Genomic DNA, 23848 nt, shown 5'->3' with positions numbered 1-23848 from the left:
CTCACGTTGAATGAGTAAGAGTTCAGTCTCAAGAAAATCGAGGGCTACAGTACCTTGAGTATATTATCAGAAAACACCAGCAAGTCGTGGAGCGGACTGAGAATTCTCATAGATACAATATCGTGAAAGCGAGCTGCAAATATGTGAATGTCTGCAAAAATACCGGAATATGTTGACCTGGTTTTGTTGCTTTCATTGACTTAATGCTGATGTAGATTCATTCAAAATAACTGTGCGAACACCGGTGTTGAAAGAATACTAATTGGAAAGTCTATGCTCTTGTCTGTTACAGTTTACACCTCTTTAAATTCAACCTCTGTAATTTGACAACTGTGAATTGTTACTTATTACAAATTAACCAATGACCTTTTTGATGCCATGATCTCATTAGTCAGATGATTTAGCTCCAACCAAGCTGGCTGGACTGAGGTTCATGAGGTTAATGACTGTGATTCCATAACACCATTTGGACATAGTAATATCTGTTCCTTCCTTATGAGCTGCGATAACTGTTTTCATTCCTCAGCTTCTCGTTGTGGTATCTCCTGCTCGTGTCAGTCCGTTTTGTTCTTCGTGTCAACTTTTTCTTCGACATCTAGAAATAACAAAGCAGATAGATGCATTTCAGTGCAGTAATTTACCCTGTTTCATTCTTTCTTTGTGCATGTCAGTCGTACTTATACTGGGGCCAGGGCACTACCTGCAGCTCAAAACCTCTGCACCTGCTGGACCTCCACACAGTGCCTGTCCTAACCATCACTGGGACTTCTGCCTCCAGCAGTTTTTTTCATTCTTCCATGGGATGTAGGTGTCACTGGAAGGCCAGTATTCGTTGCTCATCCCTAATTGCTCTTGAACTGGGGGCTGGATTCTCCTCTCCCCGACACTGAAATCGTGTTCGGCGAGTGGGCGGAGAATCCCCGATGACGGCACAATCGGGGGAGGCGCCCATTTCGTGATGCTCACCCCTCGAGAGGCCCGCCCCTCGATGCTCCGTCCCTCCAGCCGAATTCCCGATGGTGTGGGACATGTGTGGTCACACCCGTCGGGAACTCGGTGTGGCAGCTGCGGACTCAGTCCAGCGCCGCCACAGTTGGGGAGGGCCGATCCGCGGGCTGGAAGGGGGGGGGGTCTTCTTTCGGGGCTGGGGGCACCGTGGGGTGGTGGTCTGGGGCACGTGAGCCAGCCGAAGGGGGGCACTAATTTTGCTGGTCTAATTTAATGCGGTCTGGGTCCGCGGGCTGTGTCCGCCATGAAGCACGGCACGACCGCTGCAGGCTGTGGCTACGGGCCCGGCAATGCTCGGGGCCATATCGGTAGCTAGAGGTGGGAGCTCTGAGCTGCCACCACCGATTTCACGCTGGCATGGGGACTTAGTCTCCCAAACGGAGATTCCAGCCCTGGGTGTCTTGTTTGGCTAATTCAGAAGACAGTTAAGAATCAGCCACATTGCTGAGGGTCTGGAGTCACATGTAGGCCAGACTGGGTAAGGACGGCAGATTTCCTTCCCTAAAGGACATTAGTGAACTGTAATAGCAGGTCCCTTTAAGATGCGTTAATGGGGAATCGAGCATGGAAATCCGACATGAGAATCAAGCGCGGGGATCTTGGTGCAAAGTGCGGGCTTTTGCAGCCAGAGTAGAACCTGGAGCTCATAGTGATAACATTATGAAAGACTCCGTGTAAATAACCTTTGGAAATAAATGTTATAATTTATTATACATACTGACTGGTGGTTGGCAATCCTTCCTTTACTACATTGACGGCGTGGTAAATCAGAGCGACTTTGTTCGCAGTGAGGAATTCAACAAGAGCATTGTTTAAAAAACTGCAAAGCGAATCAGATTGTTCGAAGCCTGGCAAAGTGAGAACAAGCGTGCCTCTCTTCCGGATGTGGGAAGCTTCTGACTCAAACACTGGGAATTGGGTGCAGTATATCAAAAGGCTGGAACATTTTTTTCAGTGCTGAGAGAATAGAGGGGGAGGATAGAAAGAAAGTCATTTTACTTACCACGTATGGGATCCAGTCCTATAACCTTATTCACAGTTTAACATCTCCAGAGGCTCCTGATACTAATATGTTTGCTGAGCTAGTGGAACTAGTGAAGGGGCATTATTACCCTAAAGTATCAGTGGCACTGCAAAAGAGTAAGTTTAACTAGATGGGAGGGTCCCTAGTCTAGCCAGGCACAAGCAGATTGCAAAGTACTAAGACTTTGTATCAGCTTTAAATGATTTGCTGAGAGATCGGCCTGTACACGGGGTGAATAGCATACAAAATAGACTGTTGGTTGAGTCTGAGTTGACTTTCAAGAAGGCGTTAGAAATAGCGACAGCAATTGAGAGCATCAATAGGGCACCCAAGAGTTACAAGGCAGACAAGCTTTGAAGTCCACCATTTAGAGAGGGAAACTGCAAGTAGTAATGAGCCAGGAGTGAAGGCGCAGGACCAAGCTCAGGCAGTGAATTGAGTACAGAAGTGGAAAGAATCATTAAATACCAAAGATTTAAGCGGCTGAGGAGCAGCACAGAGAGCTGGCGATGTGTGAGGAGCTCCACCCCAGAAATGTGTAAACTCAAAGGACTGAGTGGTCCGGGTGTGGGAAAGGGAGCCCCCATCACGGTCATGCTGATAGTAAATGGCTGGCCACAAAAAATGAGGTGGACACGGAGGCGTCAGCTACTGTTATAAATGCCCGTACCTACTGGTCTCAGAAAGAAAGAGTTCAACCCCTAACGTTGCTGAGCAAAATTTGCCACGTATACCGGAGAGGCTATAAAGGTAGTAGGAACAATGACAACCCCGTGAGGTACGGACAGCAGACAGCACAGTTTCTACTGATGGTGTTGTCAGACACGGGACCGAGCTTGATGGACATGATTGGCTCTGGGAGATACAATTAAGCTGGCTGGGAATCTTTAACATTAAAGAAGGGGCCTGAGTGAGTCGTAATGATGGAGTGAGTAGTATTCCAAGAAGAATTTGGAAAGAATAAAGGATCACAAGTTAGGATCCACATAGATCCAAACGCTACACCAAGGTTTTTAAGGCAAGCCTTATGCGTTAGTGGAAAAAGTTTAAATAGAATTGCGGTGATTGGAAGATCTGGGCTTCAGCAAACTGTACAATTTGCTGAGTGGGCAGCACCTATTGTACCGGTAGATAAACCTGACAAGATAATCAGAATTTGTGCAAATTGTAAATTAATGATGAATCAAGCTGCAAAGTTAGACATTTAGATTTGGATTTGATTTATTGTCACGTGTACCGAGGTATAGTGAAAAGTATTGTTCTGCATACAATCTGGACAGATTGTTCTATACATGAAGAAACATAGGACATATGATAAATACACAATGTAAACACGTAGACACAGACATCATAATAATAATCACTTATTGTCACAAGTAGGCTTCAATGAAGTTATTGTGAAAAGCCCCTAGTCGCCACATTCTGGTGCCTGTTCGGGGAGGCCGGTACGGGAATTGAACCCGCGCTGCTGGCCTTGTTCATGCATTATAAGCCAGCTGTTTAGCCCACTGTGCTAAACCAGGTGAAGCAAACGGAGTGTAGCACTACTCAGTGGAGAAGATGTATGGAGAGATTAGTTCAGTCCATAAGAGGGTCATTCAGGAGTCTGGTAACACCGGGGAAGAAGCTGTATTTGAATCTGTTGGTGCGTGTTCTCAGACTTTTGTATCTCTTGCCCGATGGAGGAGGTTGGAAGAGAGAATAACTGAGGTGGGAGGGGTCTTTGATTGTGCTGCCCGCTTTCCCAAGGCAGCAGGAAGTGCAGACAAAGTCAATGGATGGGAGGCGGGTTTGTGTGATGGACTGGGCTGTGTTCACGACTCTGTAGTTTCTTATGGTCTTGGGCCGAGTAGTTGCCATGCCAGACAGTGATGCACAAGATAGGATGCTTTCTATGGTGCATCCGTAAAAATTGGTAAGAGTCAGTGTGGACATGCCGAATTTCCTTAGTTTCCTGAGGAGGTATAGGCATTGTTGATGGCAGCGTCGACGTGGGTGGGCCAGGACAGATTTATGGTGATGTGCACACCTAAGAATTTGAAGCTGTCAACCATCTCCACCTCGGCCCCATTGATGCAGACAGGGGTGTGTACAGTTCTTTGCTTCCTGAAGTCAATGGTCAGCTCCTTAGTTTTGCTGACATTGAGGGAGAGATAATAATAATCTTTATTGTCAAATTAGACTTACACTAACACTGCAATGAAGTAACTGTGAAAAGCCCCCAGTCACTACATTCCGGCGCCTGTTCGCGTACACCGAGGGAGAATTCAGAATGTCCAAATTACCTAACAGCTCGGCTTTCACCCACAAAGAACTGGATCAATATACACTGTTAAGAAAAATGCGAAAGATGTCATTTGAAACATGAAGGTCTGATGATAAAACCCAAGGAACATGAGACGAAGCAAAGTAACAGAAAAGATCCTATAATCGTAAATGTAATGAAATGATAAAAAATGATATAGCAGAAGGCCCTCGAAGGGTTAACCGCAGACAAACGTTCTTTGGAATGCAGACAGGTCTTGAGATAACGAAGCAGCTCATGCTGTAACCTGATATCTTTAGTTCAAGTCGGAGAAATTTTTATAAAAGTTAAGTTTTAAGTTACATAAAGGGAATGAGTTTTCTACCCTTTAATAGGAGTTAAATAGTTTAGCAAGCAAGTGATTAGAATCGCCAGAATCTTAAGTTTGAATTACTTGAAATAAAATTGATTTGAAAATGAAAAATGAAATGAAAATCGCTTATTGTCACGCGTAGGCTTCAATGAAGTTACTGTGAAAAGCCCCTAGTCGCCACATTCCGGCGCCTGTCCGGGGAGGCTGGTACGGGAATTGAACCGTGCTGCTGGCCTGTTTGGTCTGCTTTAAAAGCCAGCGATTTAGCCGAGTGAGCTAAACCAGCCCCTAGTGAGCTAAACCAGCCCCTGTGAACGATTTGTGAACGATAGAAACTTAATGACCCCAGTCAAAAGTGGAAATCTGGAGAGAACAGTTGATTTTAATACGGGACAATTCACCGCAGCTAACTGCTTCTTTCCAAAAAGCAGACAACACCTTTTTGTAAAATTGTAAAAAGGGAAGAATATCATTTGAAACATTTAGGAATACAAGAAAATACAATGCTTAAAAATGATCAGGGATTGAAAGGCTGGAATGCCACAGAATAATTAGCAGGAAGCCTCCCTGCCAGTGATCTGACAAACTAAGGTCAAGCTTAACATGAAGGCACTCTCATCTTAGACATTACGGAAACTAGATGTAGAATCAAATGGACAAAAAAAGTATTGAGTTAAGAAGCAGAAGACAATACTTTAAAATAATGTACTGTAATCAGCAAGGCTGTTGGAAGGGTGATATATATCCTGAATCGCTCTCAGCCAGGCACTCACTCTGATTCTCAGCTAGCAGAGTGATCTCGGTCATGGGAAGAACTGAACATGAAAATCCAGCAGAACCACAAAACAATCAGGAGAAAACCAACAGATAAAGAAGAGAGATTGTCAAGGAGGCCCAGGAAGGTCTGATCAGCCAACCAGGAGAATCCAGAAGCAAGATCTTTCTACTTTTCTGCAAAGACAGTGATTTTATCTTTTAAAAGAAAAAATAATAATAAAACAACTTAAAGTTTTAACCTGAAACAGTGGTTATTACAAAGCCTACTTTACCTACTTAGCAACGCGGGACCCAGGATCGATGCTACTAAGTGGTAAGTAGATAAAATTCTTCTATGAAGATACGGTTTATGCCGGGGGATAACTTGAAACACTAGTTTGACCCGAATGGCACCCACTTAAGTCTGCACAGGAGTGAGGGAGTGAGAATCCCTGTTCACCATTTAGAATATCTTGAACCTTTTTTGGTGTAGGGGGAATTCTGAGAATAATGATGAGTTTTTTACTTCAACACACTTACCATTTGAGGTTTTGTCAGCTTGTGCCATCTTCCAGCAGATTATAAGAGAGTTTTCTTCAAAGGTAGCCCAAAGGTATTGTTTACTGAGATGATGTCCTGATTCCAGGGTCCACTGTGTCATAATATGCAATCATGTTCATAATGAGATACAGACAGGCAGTGATGGACACACAAGAGGAACCAATCACCACACAGAATACAGAACAACCAATCACCAGGCAGGACACTACAGGGTACATTACCAGTATAAAACACACGAGGCAGGAAGGCTCGGCCTCTTTGTACTGGTGATAGCTGTAGCAACAGTCAGGGTGCAATGTACAGTCAGCACCTACTACACATGACACAGAGCAAGTCTGGGCAAGCCAGACCAAGGTTAGCAAGCTTAGATTAATAGAGTGTCGACCCACAGCGAACTTCAGCAAGTTCAATAAAGCAGTGTTGAACCATCTACAGAGTTGGAAGCCTGTTTTCAAGTCTGCATCGAATTCCAGTCCGTGTTAATCCAACATATATAACACATCATGGTACCAGGAAACGATCAACTCAAATGGACCTACCTCGAGTAAATCTGAAACTACCGGAAAGCAAGTAACAAACAGCCAGCGGTATGGAAAAGATCCAGGCCCCTCCGCAGCTCCGGATCTCCGGAAACCTCGGCACCAACTGGAGGGTCTTCAGACAGAAGTTCCTCCTACACCTCGCGGCATCTGACCTTGAGGAAGCATTAGATGCCAGGAAAATCACGCTGCTCCTGTTGTCGGCGGGGGATCACGCCATCCACATCTTTAACCTGCTCACGTTTGCCCAAGGAGAAGATAAAGCAAAGTTCCAGACCATTCTGGCAAAATGCGACAGTCACTGTGAAGTGGAGGTGAATGAGAGCTTTGAACGGTACATCTTCCAACAGAGGCTTCAGGATAAGGACGAACCTTTTCACTCTTTTTTGACCCATTTCCGCATTTTAGCGCAGTCATGTAACTATGACTCGACTGCTGACTCCATGATCCGGGATCAGATCGTTTTCGGGTCCATTCCGATTCCCTGCAGAAGCAGCTCCTCAAAATCAAATGTATGACCCTCCCGATCGCCATCGAAACGTGCGTTGCCCATGAACATGCCAGAAATCGCTACTCCTACATCAAGACGGCAGAAACGGCAAAACTAGCCTCCCACGAGGCAGAAAGTATACAGGCCATCGCTAGGCTGCAGGGCCTGAGCATTGAGGAGAGTGGCCGTTTTGCGGGTTTCAGTGGCCGTTTCGCGAGCTTTCCACGGGGCCTCGCGCAGGCGCACCGCGACTGGAAGGACAATGCGGCCAATAACCCTATTGCGCATGTGTGAACGGCGGCCGACCGCACTGCGCAGGCGCGAAGGCGGAAGGAACACACTGACGTCGGCGTCATGACGTGCCAAAATTGTGGCTCCACCCGTTTAAAGCGGCAATGCCCAGCTAAAGGAAGGCGATGTCTACAATGTGGAAAGCCTGGGCATTATGTGGCCTTATGCAGGTCTGCTCCACCGGTCAAAAGCCAGCGATCCCAGCTGCTACGCAGACCTGTCCACTGCATACAGCAAGGCGTGCAGGACTCCGATCCCGAAAGCCCAACGGACCCAAATGATGACTGCCTCGAGCCTCCATATCAGGTGGGCATTATCACCACACGTGAGAATGTCTCCTCCACTCATGCAAAGCGCCTCTCAATCCTAAGTGTGGATCCTGATGATGAACGGCGCACTGTCGTCAAAGTAAATCAGTCAGAATCCAATTCAAACTGGACACTGGTGCGTCATATCCCGGGCAGACCTCGACAGCATCCGAGACCAACCCAAAATTCTTCCGCCAGCCTGCCAGCTTCTTGATTACAGTGGCAATGCCATAGCTACTAGTGGATCATGTCATCTAGTTGTATCCCACAAGGCAATCACGGCGACGTTATGATTCGAGATTGTCAGGCCTGACAAGGCATCCCTCCTTGGTGTCCATGCATGTAAACTCCTTAATCTGGTACAGCAAATCCATGCCTTGTCCTCTGCACCTCCGACTGCCTCATCTCATGTGAATCTACAGGCTGACATAGACAACATTCTCACGCAATATCCCGATGTGTTCGATGGGATGGGCACGCTCCCGTATTGCTACAAAATACTACTCAAGCCGGATGCCACCCCAGTCATTCATGCAGCACGCCGGGTGCCGACTCCTCTAAAGAATCGTTTAAAAGTGCAGCTGCAGGAGCTCCAAAGCCAGGGCATCATTTCAAGGGTCACGGAACCAACAGATTGGGTCAGCTCCATGTTCTGTGTGAAGAAACCCTCAGGCGAAATACAAATCTGTATCGATCCCAAAGACCTCAATCGCAACATCATGAGAGAGCTCTACCCGATCCGGAAGCGGGAAGAATTAACCTCTGAGATGGTACACGCCAAATTCTTTACCAAGCTGGACGCCTCACATGATTTCTGGCAGATACAACTGGACGACTCAAGCAGGAAGCTCTGCGCGTTTAACACTCTGTTCGGCAGGTACTGTTACAACCGCATGCCTTTCGGTATCATTTCAGCCTCCGAAGTCTTTCACTGCATAATGGAGCAAATGATGGAGGGCATCGAGGGTTTGCGAGTCTATGTGGATGACGTGATAATCTGGTCCCCGATCCCCGAGGAGCACATAGATCGGCTCAAACAGGTCTTTAAAAGGGTCCACGAGAATGGCCTCAAGCTCAACAGGGCCAAATGCTCATTTGGTCTGTCATCAATCAAATTTCTGGTTGACCAAATATCCCAGCAGGGTGTGCAACCCGATTCCAACAAAGCAACGACAATCAATGCCATGAAGACCCCAGAGGACAAAAAGGCGGTACTACGCCTCCTGGCGATGGTGAATTTTCTGGGAAAATTCATTCCTAACATGGCATCCCACACCACAGCCCTCCGGCATCTGGTAAAAAAGATTGCAGGATTCCAGTGGACACCAACACATCAAGTGGAATGGATGGAGCTCAAGGCAAAGCTCACCACAGCCCCAGTCCTGGCGTTCTTTGACCTGACCAAGGAAACAAAAATATCCACTGACGCAAGCCAGGACGGCATTGGTGTGGTGATCCTCCAGAAAGATGGCTCCTCGTCCTGGGCTCCAGTGGCATACGCATCCAAGGCCATGACTCCGACCGAGCAAAGGTACGCACAGATTGAAAAGGAGTGCTTGGGTCTCCTAACAGGAATGGTTAAATTCCACGATTACGTATACGGTCTGCCAAAGTTCACAGTGGAAACAGACCACAGACCCTTAGTCCACATCATCCAGAAGGATTTAAATGACATGACGCCCCGGCGACAGCGCATTCTTCTGCCACTCCGCCGCTATGATTTCGACCTCGACTACACACCGGGCAAGGAGCTGATAATCGCGGATGCCCTACCCAGATCCATCACCACGCCCTGCGAACATGTAGACTTCGTTCGCCAAATTGAGGCACTGGTGCAGATGTGCGCCAGCAACCTCCCGGCCACTGATGAACGTGTTGTCCAGATACGAGCAGAAACTGCCAAAGACCCTCTGCTGCAAAGGGTAATGTACCACCTCGCAAATGGGTGGCGCAAGGGGCAATACCCCCAGTTTTTTAATGTCAAGGATGATTTGACGGTTGTTGAAAGGATCATTCTGAAACTGGATCGAATTGTTATCCCCCACAGCATGCAGGCCATGGTGCTCAAGCAGATCCATGAGAGTCACCTTGGAGTTGAGAAATGCCGACACAGAGATCGACAGGCAATTTATTGGCCTAGGATCAGCCAGGACATTTCCAACATGGTCCTCAATTGCACCACATGCCAGAGATTCCAACCATCTCAGCCCAAGGAGACACTCCAACAACATTAGCTCGTGACCTCTCCGTGGTGCAAGGTGGGAATAGACCTCTTTCACGCAAATGGGCGTGACTATGTACTACCGATCGATTACTTTTCGAACTACCCAGAAGTTGTGAAGCTGTCGCACCTCACGTCAAAGTCAGTCATCAAGGCCTGCAAGGAGACGTTTGCCAGGCACTGCATACCACTCACAGTGATGACTGACAACAGTCCATGTTTCCACAGCCAAGAGTGGTCCAACTTTGCAAAATTCTACTACGTATATTAGGAGGGTCATGTGACCTCATCACCCAATAGGAATCAAGCGTGGGGATCTTGATGCAGAGGCTTTTGAAGCCAGAGGCAATCCTAAGTGATACCATAGTGAAAGGCCCTTTGTAAATAAACGTCACAATTCATTATTCACCAATCCTTCCTTCGCTGCATGAACCACATGGGTTCTTAATGACAATGGATGACAGTTTCATGTCACTCATTGAGACGACAGCCGGATGGAATCGGGAGACTTAATGACCCAGTTCTAAAGAGACAAGAGATCTGGAGGTACATGGGGCTGGTTTAGCACAGGGCTAAATCACTGGCTTTGAAAGAAGACTAAGGCAGGCCAGCAGCACGGTTCAATTTCCGTACCAGCCTCCCTGAACAGGTGCCGGAATGTGGCGACTAGGGGCTTTTCACAGTAACTTCATTTGAAACCTACCTGTGACAATCAGCGATTTTCATTTCATTTCATTTCATGTGCATAGATCTTTAAAGCTGGCAGGACGTATTGAGAGGCTGCTTAGCAAAGCATCTGGTATCTTGGGTTTCATGAACAAAGGCATTGAGTACAAAAGTCGGGATGTTATGCTGACTCTAGATATATATATAAATCTTTTGTACCAGAACGACTCCAAGAGACCATTTGAAAAGTGGGAATCTCTGACCTCGATTACACCCTTGATTAATGAGAAACAGATTACAATCATGGCATTGTACCAAGTGATATTAGACACAAAATACTTTCCAATTTACCAAAATGCAGCAACAATCTGCGCATGATCAAGGCACAAGAGACATCAGATGAACCGTTTTGTTTAGCAATGAATGGGCTAATTTTTATTGGTCTAAAGCAGCAAGGGATTTTAATTAAAACATTCCTGATCTCTGGGTGGCCCTCTACGACAGAGGAACCAAATTAACCTCATACCTTGCATTCAGCGCTTGTGAAAGGAAATTAGCCAATAAATTCCATTCTTGATTGTTACCATGAAGGCCTTTGGAAGGTAAAGGAGAATTTTGGTTGCTCTGAGAAATTGATCACAATGTTTGACAGTTCCACGACAGCATGCGCGCAGATGTCCTGAATGATGGTTAGTATTCTGACTGATTCCCAGTCGCTGATGGAGTGAAGCAAGGCTGCATGTCCTTCGGCAAGCTTCTCTCCACCATGTTCTCCATGCAGTTTATTCCATGATGGTGATCTTTTTATCAAAACCAGATACCTCATGGACTCCCGGAAGCTAATCAATCTGAGACAACTCCAGGTCAAGGTCTCCAAGAAAACACTTTGCGATTTCCTGTTTTCTGATGCTGGGGCACTCAGTGCTTGTTCAGGGCTGGACACGCAATGCAACATGGACTTGTTCCCCAGTGCATTGAGCAACTTTGGCCTTACAATCACCACAAAACAAATTGAAGTAATGTACCAGCTTGCTTCTGGAAAGGTCTATTTTGAGCCCAGGGTTTCAGTCCTTGAACAGTACCTGTCAGCAGTGGATAAATTCATTTATCTTGGCAGCACACTCTCTCTCTCTCGAGCTGTCTATATTAACATTCCAGAATTACCAATGCTGGTGTAGTCTTCATCAAACTCCGAACATCAGCCTGGGAACAAAGAGGATTAAGTCTGCCGACCAAACTGGAAGTTGATAGAGCAATAGTTCTGACACTCTGCTCTACAATGTAAAACTTGGACTGTGTATCAGCATCATGCCAAAAAGCTCGACCACTTTCATTTGAGCTGCCTTTGGAAGATTCTGAAGATCAAATGGCATAATAAAACACCAGGCACTGAGGTACTCATCCAAGCTGGCATGACAAGCATCCACACCATATTGAGACAGTCACAACTGAGTTGGGCTGGTGATCAACATAGAATCGCTAGAGAGCAGAAGCAGGCATTCATCCCATCGAGTCTGCATTCAACCCTCCGAAAGAGCGCCCCACCTAGGCCCATTCCCCTGCCCTATTCCCATAACCCCATCTAACCTTTGGACAAAAAGAGCTGAATGCCAGAGGTGAGGTGAGAATGACTGCCCTTGACACCAAGCAGCATTTGACCGAATATGGCATCAAGGAGCCCGAACTAAACTGGAGTCAATGGGAATCAGGGGGGGAACTCTCCGCTGATTGGCGTCATACCTGGCACAAAGGAAGATGGTTGTGGTGTTTGGAGGTCAATCATCTCAGCTCCAGGACATCACTGCAGGAGTTCCTCAGGGCAGTGTCCTAGGCCCAACCATCTTCAGCTGCTTCATCAATGACCTGCCTTCCATCATAGGGTCCGAAGTGGGGATGTTCGCTGATGACTGCACAATGTTCAGCACCATTCACAACTCTTCAGATAATGAAGCAGTCCATGTCCAAATGCAGCAAGACCTGGACAATATCCAGACTTGGACTGACAATTGGCAAGTTACATTCACCCAAACAAGTGCCAGGCAATGACCATCTCTTATAAAAGAGGATCTAACCATTGCCCCTTCACTTTCAATGGCATTGCTATTGCTGAATCTCCCACAATCAACATCTTGGGGGTTACCATTGATCAGAAATGGAACTGGACTAGCCATATTAATACTGTGGTTAACAGAGCACGTCAAAGGCAAGGAATCCCAAGCCGAGGATCTCACTTCCTGATTCCTCCAAAGCCTGTCCACCATCTACAAAGCACAAGTCAGGAGTGTAATGGAATACTCCCCACTTGCCTGGATGAGTGCTGCTCCAACACTCAAGAAGCTCGACACCATCCAGGACAAAGCATCCCACTTGATTTCTCCCCCTTCTACAAACATTCAAACTCTCCACCACCGACGAACAGTGGCAGCCTTGTGTATCATCCACAAGATGCCCTGCAGTAACTCACCAAGGTTCCTCAGACAGCAGCTTCCAAACCCACGACCATTATCATCTAGAAGGACAAGAGCAGCAGATACCTGGAAACCCCACTACCTGGATAATCCCCTCTAATTCACTCACCACCCCAACTTGGAAATGTATCGCCGTACCTTCACTGTCACTAGGGCAACATCCTGGCAGTCCCTCCCTAACAGCACATTGGGAGTACCTACACCTCTGGGACTACAGCAGTTCGCCATCACCTTCTGAAGGGCAACTAGGGATGGGCAATACGTGCTGGCCTAGCCAGCGATACTCACATCCCATCAATCAATAAAAATACATTTAAGGGCAATTTATCATGGCCAATCCACCTAACGTAGACATTTTGGGGCTGTGCAGGAAACCGGAGCACCCGGAGGAATCCCACGCAGACACGGGGAGAATGTGCAAACTCTACTCAGACAATCACCTGAGGCCAGAATTGAACCCGAGTCCCTGGCAATGTGAGGCAGCAGTGCTAACCACTGTGCCACCGATGTAGCCAGAACGTCTGACATGCACTCACCGAAGCAAATATTAAATGGAGAGATTGAGGCTGGGGTGCACTCTCATGGTCAAAGGAAGTGCTGCATGGACACGATGAAGGCTTCATGGCAGAGTTTCGATATTGATTTCCAATCCTGGAGGAAGCTTGCCCAGGATTGCTGCCCCTGCAGCAACCAGATTAAATAATGGTGCGGCTTCCTTTGAAAAACAGCACTTAACAGAGGCTGATTGAAAAGGCAAAGAGAGGAAATCCCAAGCCAGCAATGCATCCAAATCCTCTGCTGTATCTGGTCCCACTTGCTCTTTCCAAGGGCCGGTACAGACTCGATGGGCCGAATGGCCTTCTGAATTCAATGATACTTGCAGCAGAACCTTCCGCGCACAGGGCTGGGCAATCATCTACATACCCACTGGAACCCAAGCAAACTCCGCAGATGAGGATGGACAAAATGACTTGTGAATCGGTAACCAGAGGACACAGATTTAGGGTGATTGGCGAAGCAACCAGGGATGAAATGAGGAAGAAGGATATCCACGGCGAGTTGTTCTGATCTGAAATGTGCAACTTTGAAAGGTGTTGGAGATAGATTCAGTCGTTTCTTTCAAAAGGGAATCGGATAAATATTTGAAGGGGAGAACATAAGAACATACGAACTAGGAGCAGGAGTAGGCCATCTGGCCCCTCGAGCCTGCTCCGCCATTCAATTAGATCGTGGCTGATCTTTTGTGGACTGAGCTCCACTTTCCAGCCCGAACACCATAACCCTTAATCCCTTTATTCTTCAAAGAACTATCCATCTCTATCTAAAAAACATGTAATGCAGGAGCCTCAACTGCTTCACTGGGCAAGGAATTCCATAGATTCACAACCATTTGGGTGAAGAAGTTCCTCATAAACTCAGTCCTAAATCTGCTTCCCCTTATTTTGAGGCTATGCCCCCTAGTTCTGCTTTCACCCGCCAGTGGAAACAACCTGCCCGCATCTATCCTATCTATTCCCTTCATAATTTTATGTTTCTATAAGATCCCCCCTCATCCTTCTAAATTCCAACGAGTACAGTCCCAGTCTACTCAACCTCTCCTCAAAATCCAACCCCTTCAGCTCTGGGATTAACCTAGTGAATCTCCTCTGCACACCCTCCAGCGCCAGTACGTCATTTCTCAGGTAAGGAGACCAAAACTGAACACAATACTCCATGTGTGGCCTTACTAACACCTTATACAATTGCAGCATAACCTCCCTAGTCTTAAACTCCAACCCTCTAGCAATGAAGGACAAAACTCCATTTGCCTTCTTAATCACCTGTTGCACCTGTAAAACAACTTTTTGCGACTCATGCACTAGCACACCCAGATCTCTCTGCACAGCAGCATGTTTTAATATTTTAACACCTAAATAATAATCCCTTTTGCTGTTATTCCTACCAAAATGGATAACCTCACCTTTGTCAACATTGTATTCCATCTGCCAGACCCTAGCCCATTCACTTAACCTATCCAAATCCCTCTGCAGACTTCCAGTATCCTCTGCACTTTTTGCTTTACCACTCATCTTAGTGTCGCCTGTAAACTTGGACACATTGCCCTTGGTCCCTAACCCCAAATCATCTATGTAAATTGTGAACAATTGTGGGCCCAACATTAATCCCTGAGGGACACCACTAGCTACTGATTCCCAACCAGAGAAACACCCATTAATCCCCACTCTTTGCTTTCCTTGCAGAACATGTGCAGGTTATGGAGGAAGAGCAGGAGATTGAACCCAATTACATAACTCTTTCAAAGAGTTGCCACAGCTGGGAGGGGCTGAATGGCCTCCTTCTATATTGTATCATCCCATGACTACGTAAACCGGTTTCCTCTTTACAGGTTCCGACTGACCTGTTGCGTTTTCCAGCATTTTCTGCTTTTATATAGAAGCTTTCAATACTCAAAAAGTTAGGTTAGATGGAAAAATAAATGAAATGATTTTTTAAAATGACAGGCAGAAAGAAAATGACGAGGAGCACGAGAAAGCAAATCTTAAACGTTGGACTTTGAGTGCAATTATTTCAAGCACTTGTTTCAAAAACTTAAGTTTAATGTTACCAAATAAAGCTATTTCTAACATCCAAGTAGATGATAATTATTCAGATATCTGTGTTCTATAATGGCCTTACGAGATGAAACCTCCCAAAACCTGGTTAGCCCAAATGGGACAGACATTTCCCTGGAAATTACACAGAAATGAGTTAAGTTAAAGACATGTGGCTCGAGAAGACTAATTGATGACAAATGATGCCTGTAATGTATATTCCCAGTAGCAGAGAGGCCTTATATTGTTGCTATTCAGTTGTTTGGTCAGCTCAAAGTGGAAATGTAACGTTACTCAGTGAATCATGAACTGGCCTTTGGGTCGTACATGTGTTTTGAACTGAAAGGATTAAAACAAGACCTAAGCAATGGCAATACTTACATCGTGACTTGTCCCAGATGAAACTGTTTAATATTTCACCCACCACGTAAAATACATTGATAGCGACCAACGAAGCCACAAAGACGATAATCTTCAGAAAGCTGGAGAGGTTGTCAAGTAATGGATAGACCCACATTCCTGTCACATGGTGGATCCAGCAAATCCTAGGAAGGGCAATCAAGAAAATGCACACAGTAAAACCTTCCCAGCATAGATCACAAGCAATGGCAAACGACCCCAGCAGTCGTAGTTAGCAAAGTAAAGTCTTCCCTGGGAGGATCTTCTCCCGTCTATGACCGCTCCAGCCTGGGCAGAGGAAGACATCGCGGATTCACCCTAGCTCAGGCCCTACAATCAGGGTACGGTCATTGCAAGTTCAATTGCAACTCCCGGAAGATGAAGGAAAGGTTTTTATTTGTGGGGATTGGAACGGAATGAGGAAAAGTGGTGCCTTTCAGGGAAGCTACTTACAGGGTTTGACAAGCTGGACAGAAACTAAGGAACAAAGTGGATAGCTCTTTCAAACTGCCAACCCAGGCAGGATGAGCTGGGCAGCCTCCTTTTGCGCTGCACCATTCAATGATTCGGAGGTAAAACAGGGAGGAAAATGTGGCAGACACATCCGTGCTCCTTGCAAAATGGTGCGAATCCAGCGTCAGCCATTCCAACAGCAACCTAGCTTTAAGAAGCCATCTTCTGCAGGCCAAGCCCAAATATTCGCCATGCAGCAGAAACAGAACTTGTGAAATTTCCTGTGGGAACAGATGTGAAGATGGTCTGGACTAAAATGAGACCATCAGCACAGGTTCAGCACCGGCAGGCAAAAAGGAATTGATAAGAGGGGGAACTAAATTCCTGCTGGTGGGGAGAAGGAAGAGCCAGGGAGGGGGGGGGGGGGGGGGGTGAGGGGGGAGTGGCAGGGTGCTGCAGGTGGTGCTTGGTCAGGACAAGGAGAGATAACCTTAAAATCAGAGCCAGGCCGTTCAGGAGAGAAGTTAGGAAGCAATATTTCATTCACAGGATGTTCAGAGAATTTACAGTGCAGAAGGAGGCCATTCGGCCTCTCGAGTCTGCTCCAGCCCTTGGAAAGAGCACCCTTCTTAAGCCCACATCTCCACCCTTTCCCCGTAACCCAGTAACCCCACCCAACCTTTTTTGGACACTCAGGGCAATTTAGCACGGCCAATCCACCTAACCCGCACATCTTTGGACTGTGAGAAAACCGGAGCACCCGGAGGAAACCCACACAGGCACGGAGCGAACGTGCACCTGAGGCCAGAATTGAACCCGGGTCCCTGGAGCTGTAAAGCAACAGTGCCAATCACTGTGCTACCGTGTTGGAAGTTTGGAACTGACCAACAAAACGCAACAGATACTGGGGATCAATTAATCATTTCAAATTTTAGATTGATGTATTTCTGCTGGAGAAGGGTATAAAGTGATATGGAGCTATGCCAGCTATGTGGAGATATATGATGCAAATTCACCATATCCTCATTGAATGGAGAATGGGTTCAAGGGGCTGAATGGCCTACTCCTGTCTTGTCTTCCAATGCCCAGTACTCGCTGATTTCCTTCACCATGAAATTAGAATATATCAGCCCTCTGATGAGTTCTGTGCCCTCAATGTAACCTCACAAAAATTGGGACTCAGACTTGTCTCTCTTCAGATGCTAACTCCAACCTCGGGGCTGGTGCTTTAACACTGAGCATCCCTCATCACAAACCAGTCTACAACCTTTTGCTGACCTTTTTGAGGGCAAGAAGGACTTTGTCATATCCTTGCATTATCATTGACAGCACTTCAACAGCTAACTCCAGGGTAGTAATAAGTCGGGAAATCAGACACACGCCACCCAGTGCAACTCAACATGGAGATGCCAATCAGAGACTACAGTATCTCCCAGCATGGGGGGGGGGGAAGAAAATCAGAGAAAACTAGCAATTTCTACAGCCCCAGGATGTCCCAAAACACTTTATGGCCAACGCAGAAGAAAGTGTAGTCACAGCAGTCAATTTGCACATAGTCAGCTCCCACAAACAGTGATGAGATAATGACCAGGGGAGGCGGCGGTACAGTGGGATTGTCATTGGAGTAGTAAACCAGGGACCCAGAGTAATATTCTGGGGACCCAGTTCAAATCCCACCACTGCAGATGGAGAAATTTGAATTCAATTAAAAAATCTGGAATTAAAAGTCTAATGAACCCATCTGGTTCACTAATATCCTTTAGGGAAGGAAATCTGCCGTCCTTACTTGGTTTGGCCTATATATGACTCCAAACCCGCAGCAATGTGGCTGACTCTTAACTGCCGCCTCAAGGGCCTGTGGTGAATGTGATTCACACTATATATAGTTGCCAATATCACTCCATGTATATATGTTCGTTATCTACCCATTGTAAGTGCAGTTGCACTATCCGACCACCAGGGGGAGCCGCTCTGGGAGTACACGAGAGTTTGTACTGGGCTCCTCCCTTGGCTCCGCCCAGGACTCCTCCCCCTGGGACCGATGTATAAAGATTAGTGCCTTTGAGCCAGCCTGCCAGTTCACCTGAAGTTCAACGACGAATAGGCTGGCTCTATTGTAAGTGTATTAAAGTCTCTGTTCAGATCCAACTACACGTGTTCGCTGAATTGATGGTTCCATCAATGGACATCCCACAAACAATTTTTAAAAAAAATCTGTTTTTAGTGTTGTTAGTTGAGGGATAAATACTGGCCTCAGGATAGCAGCGAATACTCATTGCTTATCTTCAAAATGCCACCGTGGCATCTTTCAAGTCCACCTGGGAGAGCAAACAGGGCTTGGTTTTAACATCTCCTTCAAGAGACAGCACCTCTGACAGTGCAGCACTCCCTCAGCACTGTATAACAGTGACCGTGTCGCGTCTTTTCGTCCGACGTCACTTTGTCCAACGACACTTCGTCCACGTCTTTTGGTCCAACGTCTTTTTGTCCGCACGTCTTTTGGTCCAACGTCTTTTTGTCCAATTATCCAATTACAAATTAACTCTGTATAAAACCATTTAATTGATAAAATGCAAGTACAATACAGCAAGTGAATTTAATTGCTAAAATGCAAGTAATTGATAAAATGCAAGTAAAATGCAAGTTGAAAAATGCAGTTAAAAAATCTAAAAATATAGTTAAAAAATCTAAAAGTTTACTAATTACTTAAAATTCCCAAAAGATATCACATCACTTAGAGAATACAGTTGGAAAATGTAAATTCTCCAAGTTACTTAAAATTGATGTAAATTGTAAGCAACATTCCTCAAGAAATCAATTTTGGTTGTAGAATCATATTCAACGACCAATCTTTTGAGGCGTTCAGTTATTTTCTTATAATTAGTAAACTTTTAGATTTTTTAACTGCATTTTTAGATTTTTTAACTGCATTTTTCAACTTGCATTTTACTTGCATTTATCAATTACTTGCATTTTAGCAATTAAATTCACTTGCTGTATTGTACTTGCATTTTATCAATTAAATGGTTTTATACGGAGTTTATTTTTAATTGGATAATTGGACAAAGAGACGTTGGACCAAAAGACGGGCGGACAAAAAGACGTTGGACCAAAAGACGTGGACGAAGTGTCGTTGGACGAAGTGACGTCGGACGAAAAGACATAGCACCAACAGTGACAGCCTAGATTTTGTCCCTAAACCTCTGAAGTCCCTAGATTGGGTCTTGCACCCGTGTCCTCTTGGCAAGGGGTAAGAATACAACCTCCTGAGCCACACACAACACCAGAGTGGCCTGCCTTTCCTGAGGTACCTGTGAGGAATATGAGAAGGACTGTGGACTGGCGAATGGGAGTGTAGTCAGAGAATTACAGGTAGCCTGGGAGGAGTGTGTAGCAGTCAGACCCGGAACATAAAGAGTCTCACCAGAATTCATAGAGAATGGCTAAAATTCACTTAGAGCATAGAACATTACAGCGCAGAACAGGCCCTTCGGCCCTCGATGTTGCTCCAACCTGTGAAACCACTCGAAAGCCCATCTACACTATTCCCTTATCATCCATATGTTTATCCAATGACCATTTAAATGCCCTTAATGTTGGTGAGTCCACTACTGTTGCAGGCAGGGAATTCCACGCCCTTATTACTCTCTGAGTAAAGAGCCTACCTCTGACATCTGTCCTGTATCTATCTCCCCTCAATTTAAAGCTATGTCCCCTCGTGCTAGACATCACCATCCGAGGAAAAAGTCTCTCACTGTCCGCCCTATCTAATCCTCTGATCACCTTGTATGCCTCAATTAAGTCACCTCTTAACCTTCTTCTCTCTAACGAAAACAGCCTCAAGTCCCTCAGCCTTCCCTCATAAGATCTTCCCTCCATACCAGGCAACATCCTGGTAAATCTCCTCTGCACCCGTTCCAAAGCTTCCACATCCTTCCTATAATGCGGCGACCAGAACTGTACGCAATACTCCAAATGCGGCCGTACTAGAGTTTTGTACAGCTGCAACATGACCTCATGGCTCCGAAACTCAATCCCTCTACCAATAAAAGCTAACACACCGTACGCCTTCTTAACAACCCTATCAACCTGGGTGGCAATTTTCAGGGATCTATGTACATTGTCACCGAGATCTCTCTGCTCATCAACACTACCAAGAATCTTACCATTAGCCCAGTACTCTGTCTTCCTGTTATTCCTTCCAAAATGAATCACCTCACACTTTTTTGCATTAAACTCCATTTGCCACCTCTCAGCCCAGCTCTGCAGCTTATCTATGTCCCTCTGTAACTTGCAACATCCTCCCACACTGTCTACAACTCCACCGACTTTAATGTCATCTGCAAATTTATTCACCCATCCTTCTATGCCCTCCTCCAGGTCATTTATAAAAATGACAAACAGCAGTGGCCCCAAAACAAATCCTTGTGGTACACCACTAGTAACTGAACTCCAGGCTGAACATTTCCCATCAACCACCACCCTTTGTCTTCTTCTAGCTCGCCAATTTCTGATTCAAACTGCTAAATCACCCTGAATCCCGTGCCTCTGTATTTTCTGCAGTAGCCTACCATGGGGAACCTTATCAAACGCTTTACTGAAATCCATATACACCACATCAACTGCTTTACCCTCGTCCACCTTTTTGCTCACCTTCTCAAAGAACTCAATAAGGTTTGTGAGGCACAACCTACCCTTCACAAAACCATGTTGACTATTGTTAATCAAATTATTCCTTTCCAGATGATTATAAATCCTATCTCTTATAAACCTTTCCAAGACTTTGCCCACAACAGAAGTAAGGCTCACTGGTCTATAGTTACCGGGGTTGTCTCTACTTCCCTTCTTGAACAAGGGGACAACATTTGCTATCCTCCAGTTTTCTGGCACCATTCCTGTAGACAATGATAACATAAAGATCAAAGCCAAAGGCTCAGCAATCTCCTCCCTAGCTTTCCAGAGAATCCTAGGATAAATCACATCCGGCCCAGGGAACTTATCTATTTACACACTTTCCAGAATTGCTAACACCTCCTCCTTATGAACCTCAAGCCCTTCTAGTCTAGTAGCCTGGATCTCAGTATTCTCCTCGACAACATTGTCTTTTTCCTGTGTGAATACCGATGAAATATATTTATTTAGCACCTCTCCTATCTCCTCAGACTCCACGCACAACTTCCCACTACTGTCCTTGACTGGCCCTACTCTTACCCTACTCTTACTTGGACATAGCGGTATTGAAAAGCTCAAATACAGAACCGTATGTCTACACTGAACCTGTGCTGCTCTTATTTGAACTTTGGTGAGGAGAAATTTCACACTGAGTCACCTATCTAACAAGGGCTTTTTCCATAGGTTTTCCAAGATCACAAATTATCTTGTGTATGGTTGCCAACTCCACAGGATGGCCTTGGAATTTACAGGAACTAAAGATTCATTTCCAGGCCAATGCTGAGAGCAACCCACGTGGAGAAACATCAGGGTATTGAAAGAATTTGCATTCTTTTTATTTGTTTATCGAAATAGTTGTGATGGGAGGTAAAATGGACTGTGTGGCCAAGCGGGGAAGTTGGAGGCATGAGGTTGTGTGATAAAGATTCCAGGGACATGTCCAGCCATAGTTGCCGATCTTACTTGGGCACATTAACGAGTTTCAGAGTTCTCCTTTCAAACAGATTACCTGGCCAGATCCTGCAGCCTCACTGAGCAGTAAATGTGGAAGTAGATTCATTGACTGGGACTGCGATCAAAGCCACACTTCTTTTTTAAAAATAAATTTAGAATACCGAATTATTATTTTTTTTCCAATTAAGGGACAATTTAGCATAGCCAATCCACCTACTCTGCCCATCTTTGGGTTGTGGGGGTGAAATCCACGCAGACACGGGGAGAATGTGCAAACTCCACACGGACAGTGACCCAGGGCCGGGATTCTAACCCAGGTCCTGAGCGCCGCAGCCCCAGTGCTTTCCACTGTGCCACCCTAATCAAAGCCATGCTTGACAGTCAAAATGATGTACAAGCACACCTTCAGCTGGCCCTCAAAGGAAATAAGCTGAAAGTGAGACTGTGCTCTTTGCGAATTAAAGTTAAATTATTTTCAGTGTGGGCTAACAAGCAAGTCATCGAACACCTTTGTGGGTTGTTACATTCTGACCCGCACACCCACAGAAATACAATTACAGTAAGTGCGGTGATTCAACATAATTTGTGAATGATATTGATGGAAACGCGTAACAATGTGGGTGGCAAGTTCATATGTGAGGTCACACAGCATTTGAAGCCATTTGTTTCTGTTTCCTGGTGTAATAGTCCACCTCCTCTCATGCTGTTGTCCCCAGGTGTTGTTTTATTAAAACAAATAAAAATACAATTTAGCTCATCCACGGTTCACAGAAATCCATTTTCCTCCCCCATATTTTATGCCACGGCTTGACAGGTTTATCTTTACTCTGCTGGCACCAGCAATACATGAAGAGGGCCAGTTGAATCTGGAACAACGTTGAGTTCTCAATCTCATGGTCTTATTACAATCAAGAGGGTTATAAGACTGGACTGCTGAGTCCTTGGGCGGGATTCTCCCATACCCGGCGGGGCAGGGGGGGTCCCGGCGGGACGGAGTAGCGTGAACCACTCCGGCGTCGGCCCACCCCAAAGAATCCTCCGCACCTTCGGGGACTAGGCCGGCGCCGGAGTGGTTTGTACCCCAAACCACTTTGCGCCAAAGGCCTTCCACGTCAGCCGGGGCCGAAGGGACTCCGCCGGCTGGCGCGAGTCCACGCATGCGCGGGAGCGTCGCGGCTGCTGACGCATCCCCACGTGTGCGCAGGAGGGTTCACCTACACGTCGGCCATCGCGGACGCTGACACGGCCGACGCGTAGGAAAAGAGTGCCCCCATGACATAGGCCCCCCGCGGATCGGTGGGCCCCGATCATGGGCCAGGCCACCGTGGGGGCACCCCCTGGGGCCAGATCGCCCCGCGCCCTCCCCCAGGACCCCGGAGCCCACCCAGGACCACGGTGCCGGAGAATTCGGCGGATGGCTGGGGCGCGATTCACGTTGCCCCCCCCCACCCCCCCGGTGATCTCCGACCCGGTGGGGGGTCGGAGAATCCCGCCCCTTATTCTCGGTTATTTGGATGTGGGGGTTATGATTCATGGCCTCCCCAGGCCAGCTTCAGGAGGTAAGTAGCACTCTAATTTGGTTATGCCGTATCATTTACAGAATTGCAACTTCGGACGAGCAACTGCCGTGCTTAGCGCATGCTAATGTCACATGCTGCGGCCAGCTGTCTGCTTTTAAAGGTAGTCTGTCCATCTCAACGGAACGCTGCACAGAATGACAGCTGCTGAATACTATTGCTGCGATTCTCAACCTCGGAAATGGAACACCAGGGATAGAGGGGGCTCTATGCAGGCTCACGGATGCAGCGCTGGAATTCTTACTGGTAAAGG

At 46.4% G+C, this 23848-nt stretch overlaps 1 protein-coding gene across 1 annotated transcript in view; it reads right to left on the bottom strand.

Annotated features, from left to right (window-relative positions):
- Window positions 1–277: 277 nt before the first annotated feature.
- The window catches only part of aig1 (androgen-induced 1 (H. sapiens)), a 222206-nt gene continuing 198635 nt past the window's right edge, over window positions 278–23848 (bottom strand). Inside the window, exons 5-6 of the mRNA XM_038816755.1 lie at window positions 15923–16086; window positions 278–595 (exon numbers count right to left, since the gene is read on the bottom strand). Of these exons, the coding sequence (XP_038672683.1) occupies window positions 555–595; window positions 15923–16086 (205 nt within the window). The 3' untranslated portion in view covers window positions 278–554. The remainder of the gene's footprint in view (window positions 596–15922; window positions 16087–23848) is intronic.

Source organism: Scyliorhinus canicula, chromosome 1, assembly GCF_902713615.1.
Source record: "Scyliorhinus canicula chromosome 1, sScyCan1.1, whole genome shotgun sequence".
NCBI classification, from domain to species: domain Eukaryota; kingdom Metazoa; phylum Chordata; class Chondrichthyes; order Carcharhiniformes; family Scyliorhinidae; genus Scyliorhinus; species Scyliorhinus canicula.
The sequence above is the reverse complement of the archived record's forward strand: the minus strand, read 5'-3'. Positions and strand labels throughout refer to the sequence as shown.